Source organism: Lampetra fluviatilis, chromosome 51, assembly GCF_964198595.1.
Source record: "Lampetra fluviatilis chromosome 51, kcLamFluv1.1, whole genome shotgun sequence".
NCBI lineage: Eukaryota > Metazoa > Chordata > Hyperoartia > Petromyzontiformes > Petromyzontidae > Lampetra > Lampetra fluviatilis.
In genome coordinates, this window is record NC_136325.1 from 6809243 (window position 1) to 6831906 (window position 22664).

At 45.0% G+C, this 22664-nt stretch overlaps 1 protein-coding gene across 2 annotated transcripts in view; it reads right to left on the bottom strand.

The window, feature by feature from the left end:
* CUL3 (cullin 3) overlaps nt 1-22664 on the bottom strand; it is a 53257-nt gene that overhangs the window by 26466 nt on the left and 4127 nt on the right. For both annotated transcript variants that reach the window (XM_078878598.1, XM_078878597.1), the window contains exons 2-5: nt 10507-10704; nt 3247-3360; nt 2153-2313; nt 376-490 (exon numbers count right to left, since the gene is read on the bottom strand). In XM_078878598.1, coding sequence (XP_078734724.1) covers nt 376-490; nt 2153-2313; nt 3247-3360; nt 10507-10704 — 588 coding nt within the window. The remainder of the gene's footprint in view (nt 1-375; nt 491-2152; nt 2314-3246; nt 3361-10506; nt 10705-22664) is intronic.

The window sequence follows — 22664 nt, forward strand, 5'->3', positions numbered from 1 at the left end:
ATAGCTCATAGGGTCTTACCCAGTCAAAAAAATAGTAGTTCTAAATAGTAATTATCACTGCTTAATAATGATACCGTGCCCCCCCCACCCCACGCGGTCCAGCTTTAGATGCTCCCAGCGGCGGGCCGATGTTACTTTGTATGCATGCATATTAAACTTCTTTTGCGCCGCACGTCGCCAAATATGCTGATCGGAGGGTCCCGCGGGGGGGGGTGGGGGGGGAAGTACAAAAAACGAATACACAAAGCAATGCGGCTTCCCAATCGGGTAACGTGCAATTGAATTAACTTAAAATTGGCCACTTTGGACGCAAACACATTACAAACTATTTTTTTTCAAATGACATTGCCGTAAGAGGTAAGAGTTGAAGCTGACCTGGAAGAACTCTGCCGACATCCGCAGGAAGGGGATCTCGAAGTCCTCCTCGTACACGGTGCGGCTTTCGATGCCGAGCATGAGCAGCATCTGGCACGCGTTCCGGATCGCTCCCCTGCCGATGCGTCACGGAGAGACGCACATGGGGAGACGTACACGGGGAGACACGTACAGAGACACGCACAGAGACACGCACAGAGACACGCACGGAGACACGCACGGAAACACGCACGGGGAGACGCACACGGGGAAACGCACACGGGCAGACGCACACGGGCAGACGCACACGGGGAGACACGCGCAGAGACACGCACAGAGACACACACAGAGACACGCACACGGAGACACGCACACGGGGAAATGCACACGGGGAAACGCACACGGGGAGACACGCACAGAGACACGCACAGAGACACGCACAGAGACACACACACGGGGAGACGCACACGGGGAGACGCACACGGGCAGACACACACGGGCAGACGCACACGAAGACACACGCACGGGCAAACGCACACGGGGAGACACGCACGGGGAGACACACGCACGGGGAGACACACGCACGGGGAGACACACACACGGAGACACATGCACGGGCAGACACACGCACGGAGACACACACACATCACATCCATCACCACGTGCGGAATACAGCAGGACATCCCTAAGGTTGCTAACGTGCTGTGGGGTAGGGGGGCGGACACATTCGGTTGTCTGGGGGCAGAAAATCACATACAAGCTGGAAGGCAGCCACAAACACAGGTGCCAACAATTGCCCAAGCGCTGTAGGTCTGCCAGGGGGCAGTGGGGGTATACTTACCCATATACAATCCCCAGTTGAATCATTTGCAGGCAATTTATTTTATTAACTTTGGAAAATGTGGACCATGATGACGCTGGCACACAATGGCCCACTTTTGCGAATAACGTCGTGGGATCTATAACGTACACCACGCAGCAGATAACGTTGAATTTTTTTGTTAATGGTTAATACACCGGCAGTATTAACCAGGGCGGCCGTTGGATTTGAACCGTGTACTTCGGCAATAACCATTGGCGAACGCACTGCCACTCAGCCGAACCGCCCCCCCCCCCTCCCCCCGACCACACAGCCACTCACGGCACTCCTACAGACAGCCCGTGCACCGCCGCGATTACAACGAACCACCGTCACGATTCCGCTCAACAATTGATCCTCTTCGCCTTTTTTTTAGTATCATCTTGTTTGTATCCCTGCTGGTTTTTTTGTTTCGTCTGTGTAATTTTGATCGCTCCAAGAGCCCGACTGTAGCATGAGCAGATTATCAACGCGCAACTTGCAGTCTTTAACGTTGTTTACCCACCCTTCTCAGGATTTCCACGTTGATCAACGATGTGAGTTTTTATTGCGTATTTCACACACGCTTTGCTGGCTGTGTCTTTATTGATCCGAGCCTTTCCGTAAGCACCCACACGCTTGCACCGGCCCAACAATCTCTCCCCTCTCTCACCCCTCCCCTTCCCTCTCACTCCTCTCACTCCTCCCTCTCTCTCCTCCCTCCCAACCCTCCCTCACCTCTCAAACCTCCCTCTTCTCCTCCCTCTCTCTCCTCCCTCTCTCTCCTCCCTCTCTCTCCTCCCTCTCTCTCCTCCCTCTCTCTCCTCCCTCTCTCTCCTCCCTCCCAACCCTCCCAACCCTCCCTCGCCTCTCAAACCTCCCTCTTCTCCTCCCTCTCCTCCTCCCTCTCTGACCCCTGGGCTCGGACGAGGGCGTCGCGACCGTCACCGCCGTCCCCACCTGTCGACGACTTCTCCGCGGCGTTCACGCGCGATCATGTCGAGCAGCGTTTGCCGTAGGTGGTCTCGGATGTTGCCGTAGCGCACCACCTGGTCGCGGAAAATGATGAGGCCCAGGTTGTAGACGTTCTCCACGTTGTTCTGCAGCACGTAGACGCGGTCCTGCGCAGCGCCGCGCGAACACACGCGCGTGAGCCTCCGGTGTGTGCGAGTGCGGGCCAAACGTGCCGGCATGTGTGTGTGAACATGCCGGCAAGTGTGCGAGCATGTGTGTGCGTGTGCGTGCCTCTTTTGTGTAAGCGCGTGCGAGCTTTCCAACGTGTGAGCGTGCACGAACAGGTAAGCTAAAAACGTAACTATTTTTATTTTTATCAGGTAAGGCCCACTGAGCTATGTAGCTCTTTTTCAGAAGCGACCTGGCCACAAATGATAGCTAAACGAAGTGGCTTATCGCGTGGAAATTCAGAGCAGCAGCCACATACTCTAAACGAGTGTTTATAAATGAGGGAAAAACCGGAGGACCTGGTGAAAAATCCATCCGACCACGCATTTTGATTCTAAATGTGAAGGTGAAAAACTGGAGGGCCCGGGCAAAAATCCACACGACCACAGGGAGAGAGACATGCAAACTCCAAATATACAACAGGCGTCAGGGTCGGAATCAAACCGACGACCTCCTGCACACCAGGCTAGGTAGTTAACATCTCCTAGCCACCGTGGCGCCCTTACTTCGTTGAACAAATTTCGATTTAAGGCTTTCGTGACTGCTGGGATTCATCTTCTTGGTTCTTTCGGTAAAGTCACGTAGAAGGGAAATAATAAAACAATAAAAATAAAACATTATAAAATAATTCTCACGACGTTTCGGCCACAACGCAAGCAGCCGTCCTCAGGTGAAGACCAGGTCTGTCGGGGAGACAGCGTCTGACGCATTGTGGCCGAAACGTCGTGAGAATTATTTTATTATGTTTCATTTTTATTATTTTATTACGTCGTTGAACAAGGCAACGTGAATTTCAGTGTGCGCGGGGATACGGGGAAGCAAGTGACTGCGCGTGAGCGTGAGCACGTGAGCGCGAGCGCACGCCAACGCACCATGTACATGAGGATGTCCCGGATCATCACCATAGAAGTCTGGTGGTCGTTCCACGCCTGGTTTAGCGTCTGCAAGAAGTTGTTGTTCAGTGAATTGAGCACATCTGTCCGCACCTGCTCGCCAAGAGGAGAGAGAGAGAGGCAAAGACCACCCACGTTAATCTTTCAAACGCCGTTGGCGAGCAGCGGTTAAATGGGGCGCGCGAGGAGGTTGAGTGACGAGCATCACACCCGGCCGCCTTTGCCTCCACAGTGCTGATGTTTGTACACCACACCAAGTACTCAGTTGAGGCTCCGTCAACCAAGGGGAGGCCCGGAACCGGCTGCTAATTCTGCATAATGCACGGGCATAAGTAGTACTAATCACATAACCTGCATTTCCCATAAATATGCTAAATTCCTCTTGATATGCATATTTTTTGGTCAAGGCGCTCTTTCCCCCCCTTCCAACCCAGCTTATATATATGCTCCAAGCACGTGTGCTGTTTCATTCAGACGCTGTCGCCTCGACAGACCTGGTTTTCACCTGAGGACGGCTGCTTGCGTTGTGGCCGAAACGTCGTGAGAATTGTTTTATTATGTTTTTTTAAATTATTTTATTACTTCCCTTTTACGTGACTTTACCGAAAGAACCAAGAAGATGAATCCCTGCAGTCACGAACGCTTTAAATCGAAATTTAATCGGTTCAGATAAGTGCAAGTAATATTGGCCATGGCCAAGAATCGAACTCGGTTACGCAGCAGTAAATTAACCAATTCACTACGACTCCCAACATAGTATGCTGAACTTGCCGCACTATACGCAGCCAACCATGCTGATCATTTATACGTACAGACATCCACAAAATCTCAGTGCCTCTGGCATGAAAGAGAATAAGTATAACCCGTAAAAACAAAGTTTTTCACTATAAATCCTTTATATGCGTGGCGGCTAGAGTCCTCTCGTCCTCTGGCTTGAGATGGCTGCCACCTATGGGTCAGATGATTGCATTGCACCATTAAGCAATTGGTAATTAAATATAATATTTTTGTCCTAAAAAGTGTAAAATTTTTGAGAAAAAAATTTCACGAACATTAATTGTCACGCACGAGTCTGTGTGGAAAATGTCAGCTAGATTGGATCACGGGAAGTGGGTTAAAAAACGACCGAAAGATTTGCACGGTCCTAAGCAAGCAAGCGAACTTAATATAAAGGATTTAAAAATGAGACATCATTGAAAGACTGAGTACGATTCTTGCCTTTCATGATATTCGTGACAACAAGTTGAGGCACATTAGCCTTTAATTTAAAAAGGAGAGATGCTTTTTGTCTCCTGCAAAAAGACCGTAGTCACCATGAACCTTAAATCCCACTCATCATCGCAAAAAAAGCTCAAGCAGGCACGGACGCCATCAAGGGCAGGGGGAACTATGGTGGCTCTGCGCGAGTTTATATACGCATATACGTATGTTGAACTTCTTTCGCACCGTACGTAGGCAACCGTGATAATCGGAGGTGCGGGGGAAGGACAACAATCTACAGGTGTCTGTGTGAGTCTATGGGGTTCTGTGCGAGTCTCTGTATGCTTGTATGTTGAACTTCTTTCGCACCGTACTAATCGCATACCTGTCAACTCATACAGTTTACCAAGATTCTTGTACAAGGAAATTGAGTTCAGGGCCATATGGCACACAGCCGTTTAAATACAGGCAAAATTTGTTTTAAAATATGTCTATTTGTTTGTGTTTCTCCCTTGTGATGGGACTTTGCAGGATGAACGTTGAGATTTATAAGGGCACGGGGTGACCAGTAAGGTCTGAATTGGTCTGCAATAAGGTCGGCACTGATCAGGGGTTGACAGGTATGTAATCGGAGGTGCAGTGGCGGGGAAGGACAACAATCTAAACAAACACAAAGCTCTATTTCCAATCTGGCCTTCGAACCCACAGCATTAAAGTGTACAAGGCATGCGTGCGAATTAGCAATTTCCAAGGCTCAGGGTTGGGGAGGGGGGAGGATATACACACAGCGGTGTGAAATGACCGTGCAGAGCTTTGCTGACTACTTCAGCCAATCGCCACCGTGGGGGAAATTTCTGGCCGATGACCGCGAGAAGTTTTTCTGCAGTCGCTAAGCCTCAGCTTTGTGCCAAAACTTGCCGTCACGATAATTCAGCGCACGGATGTATTCGCCGCCGCCGGCTATGTACAACGCATGCCCCCAAATTGTACCGTCACGAAATCAGGTCGCGTACAATTGGAACGCTCACAAAAGGCAGAGTGACAACGCTCCATGTTGAGACGTTATTACCCTGTGGAAAATTACGAAAAAAGTTCCTTTAAAAAAGTTTTTTTTTAAACAACGGTTTCATTTCAAAGTGCACTAAAAAGTCAATAACTCGATTGGACAACGGCAAGTGGACGACATCTTGATCACAAGAGACACGCGGCGACTGCTTCTTATGCGAGCCGATTCCACAGTTTAGGGACCGCGGCGTTTTTCACCTACACAAAAATATAAAATGAATATGCCGTTCATGAAAAAATTGGAATTGCTTGAAAGGGGGCAATTGATGAATTGATGGCGATTTTAATACGGGCATTCATTGTCACCGGATCTGAGTACGTGTGCAAAATTTTGAATTCATTGGACAACAACAGGAAGTAGACTAACTTTTGATTACAAGATTTGGCCACGACACAGCTTTCAAGTTAAGTAAAACCGTTGAAAAATATAAACTTCCAATGTGACTTCAAATGCCTCCTATGCACCTTCACAAATGCCCTGCTAAAGAGCTGTTTGTCACGCGGCAATCAAACTGTTATCTTGATTAAAAAGAGAGCTGGAATGTCAAATAAAGTGACAAAACTAACTGTTAATATTGGTAGGAACCACCTGGTTACACCAGCCCACAAGGGATTATTGTGTCCGTCCGTCGTGCATCCAAAAATGGGAGGGGTGGGGCTGGCTGGAGAGGGGAGGGTGGGGAGAGGCTGGGTGGGGTGGGTGGGGAGTAGGAGGGGTGGGGCTGGGTGGGATGGGGCTGGTCACCCCGTGGTGCCCTTATAAAACTCAACGTTTAACCTACTCACGCCGGCTTCTGCCCGCCCTCACAGTCGGGCATATTTGCGGAATACACCACGCCACCGTTGACCCTGGCCACTGACCGAGCAACCCAAAATTCCTACCAGCTCCCTCCGCAGGAATGTATTAGTGTTTCATTGCTTTTATGGCTTTATTTTGGTGATTTCGAAAAGTTTTTTGGTTTGGCCATGTTTGTTTGTTGTAGTACGGAGTTAGACTAATGGCCTTAATCTAAGTTGTCTTGTGGTTGTTGTTGTTGTTGTTGTTTGACTTGCATCCCACTGGGATTTTTGCACACAGCGTTGGTGTACGGTGCTTTTTCTGCAATATGTTGCTGTCTTTTCTTGGATTTTCTGTTTGCACTTAGTCACATAGTCACTTTAAGATGTTTTCTTGTTCGTGTTTTTGTTTTTTGTTTGTTGCAGTTGCACCCGATTCAAGAGCCGAATGGCTCACAGGGCTATACCAAATAAATGAACTTGAACTTGAGAACCCAATTTAATCACAAGTGGCTGGAACCTTGATTGGAAGCCAGGGCCAGTGTTAGCCAACTCATCACCTCCAAATATTCTTCATAAGAGGTTATAAATCAAAAAACCGGTTGCCTTGTACAACCGCTGCTAATTTGCTACGATTCTCTGTCAAAACGGTAAATGAAAGAAGCAAAAAAAAACCCTTAAAATTCTATGGCAAATCGACTGGAATTTATTATCTGGGTGAAGATACACAGGCCAAGTTCACAAATGCAAGTGCCCAAAACCATCAGGAGGAAATTGGATTCAGGGTCAAAGAGAAGGCACTGGGGGCACGTCTCTAAACGGCGGAGGAGCGAATTAGTGCGCCATTTGCAACGAGATATTAAACATCCATACTGCAATCCTCGTCCGATCGATTTTTATACCTGCGAGGGGTATTCTGCGGAATATTAACGATTAAAAAAATGCAAAACAAACCAACCCAAATTGCAGGAGAAATTATAAAAGAAAAAAAACAGGCGCCGACAGCCATCGGCATTTGATGGCAGTGTAAAGACAAGGTTGAGATTATACTGGTAGGAACGAAGTGGACCAGACCACCAATAGATTAATGTGTCCGTCCGTCCCTCCGACTGTCCGTCTGTCCAACAAGATGGCCGCCCGCTCCCCCTGCGATCCGTGAACTAAATGAACTAAACAAGATGGCCGTCGCATCCGGCGCAGCCAATGACATCGCCTGTTGCAATGCTTGCTCTGTGGGCGCGCGAGTCAGTGGGGAGGGGGGTGTGGACGTCATCGCTCACCCCCCATGCACAAATCATTTTCTTTTAAACTCCTCTATACCCGGTCGATATCCCTGTACCAGTATTAGTATTATTCCTACCAGCCCACCCCGCAGGGTCCTGTTTAAAAACCTTTACCCAGCCGGACCTGAGACATTCCACTGTTATTTCAAGTCTCCTCGTTGCAATCCTGCAGCCCTGAGCCAGTGGTAGGAAACTCCATATTTCTATGGCAGGTGTCAGCAACTAGATAGCATGTATAGTCTTGGTTCTTTCGGTAAAGTCACGTAGAAGGGAAACAATAAAATAAAAATATAAAACAATAAAATTCTCACGATGTTTCGATTGCAACACAAGCAATCGTCATCCGGTGTGAAAACCACTTTTTTCAAATTTTCTTGCTGTGGTTTTCAAACCTGATGATGATTGCTTGTGTTGCAATCGAAACGTCGTGAGAATTTTATTGTTTTATATTTTTATTATTGTATTGTTTCCCTTCTACGTGACTTTACCGAAAGAACCAAGAATATGAATCCCTGCAGTCACGAAAGCTTTAAATAAAAATAGATAACATGTAATATATACTTATACCAACAAAGCCTCATGTTTTTTTTTTCCTGAGGGTCCTGCATTGGGCGTTTGTCCTATTGTAGGTCAAGGAGAATTTGGTATGCCAACAGATTAGAACGTTTGGCTACGTACGCACGTATGGCGCGAAAGTTCAACATACAAAGTATCCAGTGAAAACCCACACACAGGGGATTCAACAGAAATTAATAATAGGCTGTGTGCCGATAGACTGAAAAATGTATTTCATATTCTTTGGGTCTTTTAGTAAAGTCACATAGAACAATTTTTTTTTTACAGAAAACTCCGACGTTTCGATCGCAACACAAGCAATCGTCATCTTTTTCCTCCTGGTGACGATTGCGTGTGTTGCGATCGAAACGTCGTAGTTTTTTGTAAAAAACAAATTGTGTTCTACATGACTTTACCGAAAGACCCAAAGAATATGAATTCCTGCAGTTACGAAAGCTTGTCAAGATGAAAAATTACTTCTTTATCACAATCCTAAACATGAATTAGAAGGGAAAACTGTCTCCCTGTGCTGTATATATCTATGCTGAACTTCTTTCGAAAAGTGTATTGGTTTAGCCATGTTTGTTTGTTGTAGTACAGAGTTAGACTTATGGCCTTAATCTAAGTTGTCTTGTGGTTGTTGTTGTTGTTGTTTGACTTGCATCCCACTGGGATTTTTGCACACAGCGTTGGTGTACGGTGTTTTTTTCTGCAATATTTTGCTGTCTTTTCTTGGATTTTCTGTTTGCACTCAGTCACATATTCACTTTAAGATGTTTTCTTGTTCATGTTTTTTTTTGTTGCGGTTGCACCCGATTCAAGAGCCGAATGGCTCACAGGGCTCTACCTAATAAATAAACTTGAACTTTCGCACGGCACGTAGGCAACCGTGATCGTCGGAGGTGCAATGGAAGGACAACTAAAGACAAAAAGCAGTTCTAAAGAAATGAGGTTTTTAATCTAGATGATTTAAACGAGCATAGCTCCAGTGGCTTCCTAATATAGGAAAGAAAAGCGTTCCAGATGGCCGCCGTAGCACATCTGAAAAAGCGCGCAATGCGTTGACCGTCTTTGTTCGATGGCCGGCCAAAAGCCGCTGCGAGAATAACCGGAGTTTGCATGATGGTTTATGCAAACCATCACTTTACAACATGCATGTTTATTCAAAGTGTTTATTAATTAGCAGTAAGGAAACAAATGGGTAGGTGTCAGGACAAAATGCATTTACATATATGCATATAAGTCCTTTTTTGCTCTGGCTTGTATCTCTAAGTTTTGGGCAGCCCTTTAAATTGGTTGAGCCGGTAATAACAAAGTAAGCTCCTAACAGAAAAACAACTTCCTACTAATATTACATTCAGATTGAATCATCATTCCAAGAGCTATAATTCCCCTGCACCTTCCCTGTGACATACATACAGACAGACTAAGAGGACCAACACAATGCAACCTGATTCGGAAAGCATTAAAAAGATACCATTCTAAAATTGAACCGCGACCTCTGAATCGTAATAATACATTAAATCGCTTGACCGGGAGGGAGGGGGGGTGGGAGGAGTGAATCATTCATTACAAGTCTAAAACTATGAAAAACAAAACAATTTTTTTTTCACCACGTAAGGCCCACAGAGCTATATAGCTCTTGTTCAGAGGTGACCTGGCTGTCACAATTGATAGCTCAACAAAGTGGCTTATCGTCACGTCGAAATTTATAGCAGCCAAATACCCTCCACGCGTGATGCAGATTATGAATGCGGGGGGAAAAAACCGGAGGACCCGGAGAAAATTCAACAGAACCATGGGGAGAGAGAACATGCAAACTCCAAATATACAGGTATCGGGGTCGGGATCGAACCCATGACCTCCTGTACACCAGGCGAGGGAGTTAACATCTCGCAGTTATGGCACCCAAAGTTAAAAGCCTGTGTGTCCCAGCCATCAATTACGAAAGACAAGAGGGAGGGAGGAAGGGAGGGAGGGGAGGGAGGGAGGTCAGGCAGGTGCCTTCGCCGCTATGGTGCTGGTAGCGCAGCAGCAGGGGATCTGGTGATGGGTTTTTGAGGGTGATTTGTGTTTCTTGTTGGTGTCTATGAACACAGTAACAGACAATGGGACTAATGTTACACGGGAAACCCGCGTTATATCTTTGATAAAAAAAAAGGGAGCACATAAGTAAAAAAAATACAAACAAACGACATGATGAACGAAGTAAAGTGCCGAAAGACTGAGCATCTTTCTCGTCTGATCGTTTAAAAAAATAATAATTTAAAAAATGTAAAAAAGGAGGGAGGGAGGGAGGGAGTGAGTGAGGGAGGGAGGGAGGCGTCATTGCTGATGGACGCCATGCGGGGCCTCGTGCCTTATTGATGAGGTGTTCCGTGACGACCTCGCGCAGGCCCGTGTAGAGCTTTTCTCCGTGCTTGTGCAGCACCATCGTGTACGCGTTGCGGTACAGCTCCTCGAAGCTCAGCCCGCTGTTGTTCTTCTTCTGGATCTCCTGGATGGCGTTCTTGAGCAGGTTCCAGATGTTCGCCACGTACTTTTCGTCCATCGTCATCTGGAGGAGCATGCCATCGCGTACACGCACAAGCAAGTTCGCACCTCCGATTAGCACGCTTGGTTGAACAAAGTTGAACACTTGCCTATAATTGAAAAATTCTAGGTATGTGACGAAAAGAAATACCAATTAAATGACAAGGAATTGAACTCTCACGGCTCTGCGCTTCGTCTTTGAGCGAATATTTTTGGGGTTGTTGGTAGACTGGAGCAGACATGTGACTGGTCTCCAATCACTGATGGTTCCTCTTTCTTTCTCTCTCTCTCTCAAAGTACTGTAGTTCCCAGCATGCACCTTTCAAAAGGCTTCTTGTGACACTTTTCGGCTTTTGTTCCATTTCTGATCCATGGCAGAGCACTAACTGAAAGCGTTCCTACTCGGGCAAGTGCGTACCCTGAATATCATCTCATTCGCAAGAGTCCCAAATGCTCTTTTTTTACGGAGATACATTTTTAACAGATGTACATATCCTATCGATTTCTAAAAACATATTTGAATCAAACCTGCACTATTCAAGCAAATAAAACTAAGAAAATGTCAAACCGAGACTATCAGAGAAGTTATAGTAATAAGTTTTTACCCTTTCAACTGGTACAAAACTGACACCTTTATACAAGGCATCATGTTTGCAAAAACCACAACACAAGCAGTCAAAATGCAAACAAAAAGAAACAACTCTGATAATGATATGCACTGTCCTTGAAGTTGATTGGTCCACACCCGAGACAGCTTTTCTTAGAGCCTAGTCTCCATTGGTGTTGGACCAGATGACGCCAAAAGGCGTACAACTCAAAAACAGCGCACTATCAGAGTATTGAGAGCTCGGGGTAAAAATTTACACTACGAGACCTCCTTTACCAGTGGCAAAATATAGTAATAGGTTTTTACCCTTTCAACTGGAACAAAACGTTGAAAGGGTAAAAACTTATTACTATATTTTGTCACTGGTAAATGAGGTTTCATAGTATCAGAGAAGTTGTTTAAAGGTCCCCTCTGCTCTCATAAGAAATCCTGAGCCAGTGGTGGAAATTCCACTTCTCTATGGCAAGAGGAGCAAGTCTTCCAGAGAGCCTCATTTGGAGGGTCCAGTCAGCAACCAACCGAGATATGAAATCGTGTCATTCGAATAATTTATCGGTGACAAGTCCTCCGACCGCAGCATCGCTTGGGTTGGACGTGGTTTGAATACGAAGGCAAAACTGTAATATGAGAGTACCGGCAAAAATCACTCGGGTTGTTATTGCGGCACCTCTCAGCTGTTTGAGAAAGTTTAAAGGTTTAAAGAGGTTTATTTGAAATGTAATATCACCCCCACTCAAGGGGGTAACCCATCACAACATTATACAAACAAATCCAAAGATGAAAAAATAATAGAGGTACAAAAGATTTTAAAACCGCAAACGGACACCCATGAATACTACCAATAAGGGATCCGGAGATAAAATGCGGAGAGATCAAAGGGTGGCAATTTTTGCACATAATGCTGTGTTATCTTACACACCCAGTCATGAATGATACAAATTCTTGGGTTAGAAAAGCTGATATTAAAACACAGCCGTCAAAACTGTGCTCATAATCAGAAAAATTACAACAAATAAATGTTATATTTTGGACACGAAAATGTAGTTTAACATTTCTGCTTTTTAACATAGCCCAACAATATCGTTTGCTTCGGAAGACTTTCCATGAAGGTGAAGCCAAACGTGACACAACATATTCAGGATCTCATTTTTGTATCGAGCACATTCTAAAATAATGTCACACACTGAAGCCAAAGGAAAGCATGGCAAAGCCAACTACAATTTTTTGTATGATAAAACAAAGCTGGAATGGCCACATAAGTTGTGCACATCACTGAATGAAACAGGGTTTTTGTTTACAAGGGAAGGCCCACTGAGCTATATAGCTCTTGTTCTGGAGTGATCTGGCCACAAATGATAGCTCAACAAAAAGTGGCTTATCATAACGTGAAAATTTATAGCAGCCAAAACACTCTCAACGCATGTTGATTCTAAATGTGGAGGGAAAAACCGAGGACACGGAAATAATCCACGTAACCACCATGGGGAGAGAGAGACAAGCAAACTCCAAATGCATCGCAGGGTTGGGATCGAACCAATGACCTCCTATATACCAGGCGAGGTAGTCGTTTTACTGTCAGACGCAGGCTTTGTCCGTTTCCGTCGTGGCTTCCTCCACACGACTTCCTGTGTCTGTTCTCGCCTGCAAACACGTATGTGTGTGTGTGTGCATGGCTGTTCAAGGTATTCGTATTTAGAGCATTGGGGTAGTTATTTGTCGTTTTGTATAATCTTGCCTTGAAACCGATGCAAACGTGGGTTCGATTCCACGCTATGCACACATCTTCTTGGTTCTTTCGGTAAAGTCACGTAGAAGGGAAGTAATAAAATAATAAAAATAAAACATAATAAAATAATTCTCACGACGTTTCGGCCACAACGCAAGCAGCCGTCCTCAGGTGAAGACCAGGTCTGTCGGGGAGAGAGCGTCTGGCCGAAACGTCGTGAGAATGATTTTATTATGTCCTTGCAGTCACGAAAGCTTTAAATCGAAATATGCACACATCATTGAGAATTGGTATTTTGTGCCGACTGGATGCCTCCCCTGGGTGTGCTCAGCCTGAAATTATGCTTGAACGTTTGTCGGCAACGTGGGACAAATGAGAGTGGCAGGAATTGCTGATGGCATAGACACTTTGTGGAATGTTACAGTTAAAGTGGCTCACAGCTCAAACAAGCATGCGACAAGCTTATGTCTGTTGCCAGTTGGAAGCCAGTAGTGGAAATTCCACATTTCTACTGCAAGGGCCAGTCCCAAACAGTTACATTTCCACAAACTGATTCTCACGTTATTAAACCTGAACGGCAATTAGCTGAATCAACCTCAACCCGTAGTAGAAACTCAGAACCTGTCAATTGCAATTTGAGCACTCGTACGACAGCACGACCAACACTATAGTACCCTTAGGTAGTCAACCAACAGCTACTGCTCCTAAGGGTCTGTAAGAATAAACTGGGATTTGTATTTTTTTCAGCACATGTACTCATGTGCACAAAAAAATATGCTGTGTTACAGTGGTTCACACACGACACAACAACCCCCAGCAACCTGGGTTCAATCCCAGGCCACACAGAGGAGGAGTGGGCCTCCTGTAAGACAACTTTGCCTCAAATAATTATCTAGTGCGAGTGGGCAGATATCAATGGTGGGGAAACAAAGATGACAGAGCATGGTGATGGCCACACCACTTTCTTGCGTGTATTGCAAGCCCTAATAGGTCTCCACTCAAAGCACTTGATCCGACTAGTTGTGACGTAACATCCCAACTCGTGTGTCAAGGAAAACCATCTCTTCGAGGTGAACACAATGTGCTGTGAGCAGGACTGGCCCCATCACGGGAATGCGGCATTTTCAATTTTGTCCCTTGAATGCTCTTACCCGGCAGTTATGTGGTACAAGTCAGGCAGCGTCTCAAAGCCAACATTGTAACATAACCGTACCACCGTCCAATGTAAATAAAGGCCAGAGGTCAATGGGGTCATCACGGTCAAAGACACCGACACCAAAACGCCTTGCCATCGCTTCCTTCCTTCTGCTAGATCCTGCAGCTGTTGCACAGTTGACACCCAACCTCCGAAGCTTGCTCTCACAGTCCCCATCACCAATACCGTCTGGATTGAGGTCTTCCTCATGTTACGCTGTTCACAAGTGTGCCGGAAGGACCACTCTTAGAAGCTCATCTTCACCACCGGTTGGCCTCAAGGTACCCCCCCCACCCCGGGTCGCTGAGCTCCGGGTGCCACTCCAATGCCACCTGCCTCTGCAACCTGCCCTCCTCAATCTCGCACATGTGTCCCACCCATCACAAACTTCCCTCCTCCTGGGTCACACACATTACATTAAGAAACATTTTTTAATAGAGTTTGCATTATCTTTGTTTCAATGACCTAAAATTGTTTTATTTATTTTACCAGGAAAGGCCCACTGAGTTATACAGTAAAACCTTGGATTGCGAGCATAATTAGTTCCGGAAACGTGTTTGTAACCCAAAGCACTCGTATATCAGTTGTGATCACGTGACGCTTGGCAGACAAAGCGTATACACATACTACTCGTATTGCAAGACCTCGCTCGTTTATCAAATTAATATTTATTTTACAAAAAATTGCTCGTCTTGCAAAACACTCGCAGACCAAGTTACTCGCAATCCAAGCTTTTACTGTACACCTCTTTTTCATAGGCGACCTGGCCACAAATGATCGCTCAACGAAGTGAGATATCACGTGGAAATTTGATCAGCCACAAACTCTAAAATGCATGTTTAAAAATGTGGAAGAAAAGCCAGAGGACCCGGAGAAAAATCCACACGATCACGGGGAGAACATGCAAACTCCAAACACAGGCAGTCCCCGAGTTACGATGGTCCGACTTACGATATTTCGATCTTACGATAGCGACAAAATTGCCATCAACAACCTAACATCGTTCAAGTATGCAGACGACGGACAGAATATCGGTGAGTACAGAACAATATGATACGTTACGATACGTTCAATGCATATATGATACGTAGCTTTAACGATTTCATTTTAAGGTTACCACGATACGATACGTTCAATGCATGCTAAAAGTTTTTATAGCAGATACGATTGTTTCCTGAAAAAACTTTCTATTAAATTGTAGTTCATATAGGTAGGCTAAGAATTTATCTTGCATTTTACTTTACATTTTACTGTGCAATACAGTATTGTAATTAATAAATACATACGGTATATAGTTTATACAGTGCGGTACTGCAAATTGCTCTGTTTTGCTAAATTATCACCATTCTTTAAGACTCCTGGGTAGGCTAGGCCATCTTCGACTTACGATATGTTCGACTTACGATGGGGTCGTCGTAACGGATCTCCATCCTGTTATGCCAGGCGAGGTAGTTCACATCTTGCTAACGTGCCTTATTCCCACATTAGTATAATATAATGCGTGTTGAACTTCTTTCATACCGTACTTAGACAACCGTGCAAATACCTTATTTGTACAAATCATATCCAATATTACGTGCATACATTATATTTTGATTTAAAGCTTTCGTGACTGCAGGGATTCATATTCTTGGTTCTTTCGGTAAAGTCACGTAGAAGGGAAATAATAAAATATATTTGTATTATAAAATGTATTTGTATTATTTTATTATTTCCCTTCTACGTGACGTTACGGAAAGACTCAAGAATACTGATAAATTATCTTTAGCCTATGAACTGACTTCATCCTTTGGATGCACTTTCATTCGAAGGCCTGGTGTTTTTCTTCTTCTAGTTCAGGGGTCGGCAACCAAAATAACAAGAAGAGCCATTTCTTTCCAATTCGGTACAAAATTCAGTATTTCAAGAGCCGCAATGCATCTGAGTACATACTGTACTCACGTACATATTGTCAAGAAGCAGCCCGTAAAGAGCCGCATGCGGCTCCGGAGCCGTAGGTTGCCGACCCCTGTTCTAGTTGCTTTAATAACGTACCGGCTTCCTTGACCCGTGAGTAAAATGATCCTCATTTAATAGACGTCCATTAAAAACATAAAACAATCGCATTAAGTCAGTACCCAAACGCAGTGTGCAGGGCTCACCTCAAGTGCACAAGGTAATAGCAATGCATTACACTATCTTCTCCGCGCGATAAAACTTCCCGTCGTCGCTTGATCTTTCTTTTCTTATCTCACCCGGAGGCTAAGATGCCAGATACACGTGCAGTGAGGTCTGCCGTTCGAGTCACGTTCGTACAAGACAAAGAAAGATCCCCCGTATAACCTTAACAGACTTTTGGGGCGAGGTGCTGTTTAGCAAGAACCCTATAAAGTATGGTACGGTACATGAGGGGGGTGGAGTGGCCAGCACCACGCCGGCCGCCTTTGTCTCCCCAGTTGTGATGTTTTTACACACCACACCATGTATTGATTTTGAAGCTGAATCGACCTAGAGGTGGCCCAGGACTGCTTTAGATCATTATCATACCTGGTATTCATATTCTTAGGTTTTTTCGGTAAAGTCACGTAGGTAAAACATTAAAATTAAAAAAAGTAAAATAAAAATAAAATAAAAATCACGACGTTTCGGAGGCAACACAAACTTCCGTGTTGCCTCCGAAACGTCGTGATTTGTCTTTTATTTTTATTTACTTTTATTAATTTTAATTTTAATTTTTTACCTACGTGACTTTACCGAAAAAACCTAAGAATATGAATACTTGCAGTCACGAAAGCTTCAAATCTAGAATCATACCTGGTGTTGGTGTTACTTATGTATAAATAACTTCTTTCGCACCGCACTTAACCAACCATGCTAATCGGAGGTGCGTCAGCCGAAGTCGAACTCGGGTGGCCGGGTTCTTTGCACAGTGCGCCAATCGCTACACTACCACTCCCCACGTCCGTACACACACACACAGCTGACAGATGCCTACACGTGCTGCACGTTGCCTTTGCCAGCGTCTCTCTAAATTCCACGAGGCTCGTCAGGGGCACTGGTTTTTCCAGTGCCAGTCCTGGCACCATCAGTGCATTTTCCACAACTGTCAGTTCAATAATGTTCACCATGCAATTTGCTTTTATATGGCAGTGTCAAAATACAAAGGTATATCTGACCATACCGATGCCGAATTACCCCAAAGGAATTAATCATGGATCAGTTAAAAAAGATCCCTACATTTCCTGAACTTACCTAACTTATCTGTCAAGTAAAAACATTTCCCGCACAGGGTTGTGTGGCCAGATCCTTATCAAGTGCTTTGCATGTAGAAAAAGGTAATATAAATTATTATTTTTTAAACACACTTTAGTGAAATGTACCGTACTAGTAATGGAAGAACTCCACGTCTCCAGGAAGTGGCCCCGAGGCTTGCCATAACGTAAGGGACCGTGGTGATTTACAGCCAACGTCAGTTGAGGGGGGACACTTAGACCCAAGCCGAAATATAACATATAAAAAATAATGTTTAAAAATATGTATTTTTTATTTTTAGATAGAATATGGTATTGCCATCAGTATGACATAAGTATACCAAGTTTGCAGTCGATACCACATTGGGAAGTGGGTAAAAATTGAGTTACAAGATTTTAGGATACAACAACAGAGTTAATAAAAAGTGTGCCATAAAAAAAACACCCAGAGAACCTGGAGAAATATCACCACGCATTACGAAGGGCTAACAATTACACAAGGTCTGATCGGATCGCATCGCTAACCTACGTACTACTGTACTATCTTTGCCTGACCACCCTGCAAGCTCGCAGGTTTGAGACATTCACAAACATAAGTGATCAATAAACCCTTGCAGACCCAAAGCACTGCATTCAAACAACAAACTAGAAACCAATATAAAATTTCACATCAAACTTTGGAACCAATAACAACCAGAATGAAGCATTCGACCACAAATTTTAACATGGGGAAACTAACCCTGTGTGATGGAGCCCATCAACAATGGATTGACAAAGGCCTGTACAAAAATCACCCACACCTCCACTGAGCACGGTTTGGTTACGTACGGTGCGAAAGAAGTTCAACATATGTACGTACAGGTGGAACCGTCACAGCACGATAGCTGTATCACAAGTGAGAGATACAGCTATCGTGCTGTGACGGTTCCACCTGAAGACGGAAGCTTGTGTTGCCTCCGAAACGTCGTGATTTTTATTTTATTTTTACTTTCAGTAATTTTAATTTTTTACCTACGTGACTTTACCGAAAAAACCTAAGAATATATGTACGTACACATATTAGAGGCATGTGCCTAAATAGGAACACCAAGCCTGGCACTCTACTCATTTCCCTCTACCCCCAACCCCCTGCCCATAACCCTCTGCTACAGTAACCTTGGCTTCCTGTCAACACCACGGGTAAACCTCTACTCTGTCGGACGTCACTACTTTTCCTCCGCAGCAGCTCGTAAAGTTTGCAATGGCTCGCCCCTGCTGTCAAAAACTGCTGACTTTACCTTTACCCAAGTCCGAGTTCAAGACCCTTTCTCTATTCTCCAGCTATGCTGTGTTCCCTGTGTCAACGCACTCTCTTACCATTCTGACAGCATCACATCACAGCCCTGACTTCCTTCATCCGTATCACAAATCTCCCTAGCCAGCCTTTCATTCAGCTTTTCTCACAGCTCATTCTCCCCACTCCTGCACAGCGGCTTGAGATCCTGAAGCCTTGAGACACTTTATAAAATGCAACTTTTCGGCATCACACTATTTGCAGACACGATACAGTCAGATCACAACAATGAACGCGAGTTAAAGATAGAAAGCAGACAATAATTAGAGCCTGTTCTCCTATAACGCGTGTTTTCATGATGCGAAATGGCTATAACGCGATGAACATTTTTTATAACGCGGATGCCAATTGGATATAACGCGATTGAGTGAACGGAACTACGTTGTGCGAATAGGAATAAGCGATTGTACGGCTGCCTCGGCATAGCTGTGCACAAGGCGGGATGCTGCTGGATGCTTATAGACGCTACCCACGCACATCAATCTTTGTTCGGCCTGCGTACGCATCTCACGCGTTTTCGCGGACTGTGCTTTAACCATTATTACATATTATTCATTATAACGCAATGTTTTCATAACGCAGTGTTCTTCACGAAAGCAACTGCTACCTCGTTATAGGAGAACAGACTGCACGGCCAATATCCACATGTTAAAGTGTCCTTTGATCAACAAACGAGCCTGGACCCTGCCATAGTAATGTGGAATTTCCACCACGGGCTCAGGGTTACCAATTAAAGTCAGTACCAGACTCATATGCATGTGGTAAAAGGAATAAAAAAAATATATCAGCTGTGTTTCAAAACCTACTAAAATCAACTTTTTTCTAGAGCCACCTCTCCCAATTACATTGGCAATGAGCCATTGTCCTAATTTCAACAGATGAAGAAATGTCCACTGGGAGCTAACTCTTGGGACAGCAAGCAGAGCAACCATCGTGTGTCGGAAAAAACACCCCATGAAAAATGGCATCACAGATTTAGTTTTTTTATAAATCACCCCAAATGGCCTCGATAATCACAACGGGGACAAATGTTTTTTTTTTACGAGTGCTCAAAAAAAGAGTGCTAATTGCATGCCAATGACATTTAAATCTTCCATTTCTCGCAAGTGGAATAAAATATAAAGAGAGAAAATCTACATGTCACGTAGCTTTTTGTCGTGCAGCTGATACCAATCGATTGTCCACTTTTAGAATTCTGTTCAATCACGGGTTGATGAAGCCTAGATTCAAACCCAGGTTTCTACAGGTGCCAGGTGGGTGCTCTGTCCTGGTATTAGTCCTCTGAGCCACATCCAATGTATAAAGTATTCTGAAGCATGTAAAATAACCAGAGTAGCAAGTGGGAAAACACTTTTGTAATAAACATCAACAGGCCAACACCCTAATTGCAGCACTGCCTAATATACAATTCTTCTCCTCCTAGCCCCGCAGGTAGGCAATTCACACACGTGACGATCACAGCATGAGCCACCGTCCACACCGACATAGCCGTGCTCAGATGCACTGACTATATTACTGGTAGGAACCCACTGGTTCCACCAGCCCACAGGGGATTATTGTGTCCGTCCGTCGTGCAGGGAGGGGCTGGGTGGGGAGGGAGGGGCTGGGTGGGGAGCGGAGGGTGGGGAGGGGTTGGGTGGGGAGGGTGGGGCTGGGTGGGGAGGGGAGGGTGGGGAGGGGCTGGGTGGGGAGGGTGGGGGTGGGTGGGGAGAGGCTGGTCACCCCGTGGTGCCCTTATAAAACTCAACGTTTAACCTACTCACGCCGGCTTGTGCCCGCCCTCACAGTCGGGCATATTTGCGGAATACACCACGCTGCCGTTGACCCTGTCCATTGCCAGAGCAACCCAACGTTCCTACCAGCTCCCTCCGCAGGAATGTTTTAAACCATTGGTAAAACTCGACATTTAAAGACGATCACTGTGTAACGTGCTTCCAGATGCGCTTCTGTGGCCGTCTGGAATGCTCTTCCTTCCCATATTTGGAACTCACTGGAGCTATGCACTTTTAAATCTAGATTGAAAACTAATTTCTTTAAAACTGCTTTTTGTGTTTAGTTTGTTGTCCTTCCCCCGCACCACAGAATAGCATGGTTGGCTACGTACAGTGAAAAAGAAGTTCAACATACATATATGTATATGGCACTGCCCAGTTTCTGCTCAACAGTGCAGTTCACTTTCTTGCACTTAATAATGCAACCCCAACAAGTAGTGCTCACTTACAATCCCTGTACGAATGATGACCATAAATACGATGGTAATAGTGACGATGAGGAGTTAAGTATGACCCTGTTTAAATATCTCAAATTAATGAGAGTCCAATTCTGTACCAACTGAGCTACAAATAAGTTACGAGGATTGCCTTGCAGGTGTTGCTTTTATTTAATGGCACGTAGAAAACACTCAAACGGAGCTTGTTGAAACGTCCTACCGCAGGAAACTCTTGAAAAACACTCTTCAGACTCAGTGAGGCTACACATAGAAATAATTCCAATTGTCTCTTCGTTCGTAACAACTTACGCAGCAGAGGTAAGGGGGGGAGGTTCTCATCCCTGTCGCCCTGAGCTATTGACGAAAATTACAGATTCCTATTGTGGAAGCATATGACAATCACTGTGGTTTACGGGCGCCATGGTATCGAGATGTTAACTACCTCGCCTGGTATACAGGAGGTTGTGGGTTCGATCCCAACCATGACGCCTGTACATTTTGAGTTTGCGTGTCCTCCCCGTGGTCGCATGGATTTTTCTCCAGGACCTCTGGATTTTCCATCCACGTTTAGAATCAACGTGCGTTTAGAGTGTTTGGCTGCTGTAAATGTGCACACGATAAGCCACTTCGTTGAGCTTATCATTTGTGGCCAGGTCGCTTCTGAAAAAGTAGCTCAGAGGGGCCTTACCTGGTAAAATAAAAAATAGTTTAATCTTTTTAGTTATTTTTGTCTTCCCACAAAATGGACCTACTTATTTTACTGACGCCGGGAAGATGAGTTGCCGAGCCAACCTCTGACTGAGAATTTAAACTGTAACACTTTTGACCGAGTTGATTGTGAGCACAGCATCACCCAGCCGAGTGGTTAGTTTGTGGCACATGCAGAAGTGAATGGAAATCCAGTGGCATAAAGCCAGTGTGCCCTGTATGAGAATAGAGCTGAAGTAGCCATATCAGGTCACAAGGAATGATGCAGTGACCCCAATATAACAAAGGACGTTAACTTTACATTTGAACGTAACAAAAAAACACCGGTAAATCGTCGAAAGGGAGGCCAGAAAAGTGGCGTTTAAGAATGACCGTGAAAACCACATTCATAAATACGAGGTGACACAATTGACATTGCCGCGAGACGAGACAGGTGCTCTTGCTGCATGGAATTGTGTTTATATAAGTCGAGTGTAGGCAGGGTCACTACCACCCCGAGATGGGCAGCAGACCAATGGCACAACAGAAAATGATAATCTTCAACTATCACGCTCTCTCATCAGTCATTTTCCATCCACAGCCAGATGGAGGCATTCCCCATATTGTCACTGCCTCGAGCACTGTGCAAATACGATCATCCCACGCCCGTGCACACTCTAATTGCCACTCCATGAGTCTTTTAGCGTCACTTCATGCATCTTAATTCTGTCACTCCGCTCGTAGCTCCTCTTTAACATGCGACATACTGCATCATTGTGCGTCTTAAGGCAAGTGGAAGATGGGGTTAATTTAATCTTAACTCGAATGTTAATCCACAACTCAAGGTCAGGTGGTTCTAACCAACAAAGCTGCATTGCAGCTATGTGATCTCATATTCCTAGATTTTCTCTTCTCACACACAAATCACTCAAAGTGAGAGTAAACTGGCCAAGCAGCTGAGCGCAGGACTTTCCTGAAATGGCTTGACGCTCAGTGTA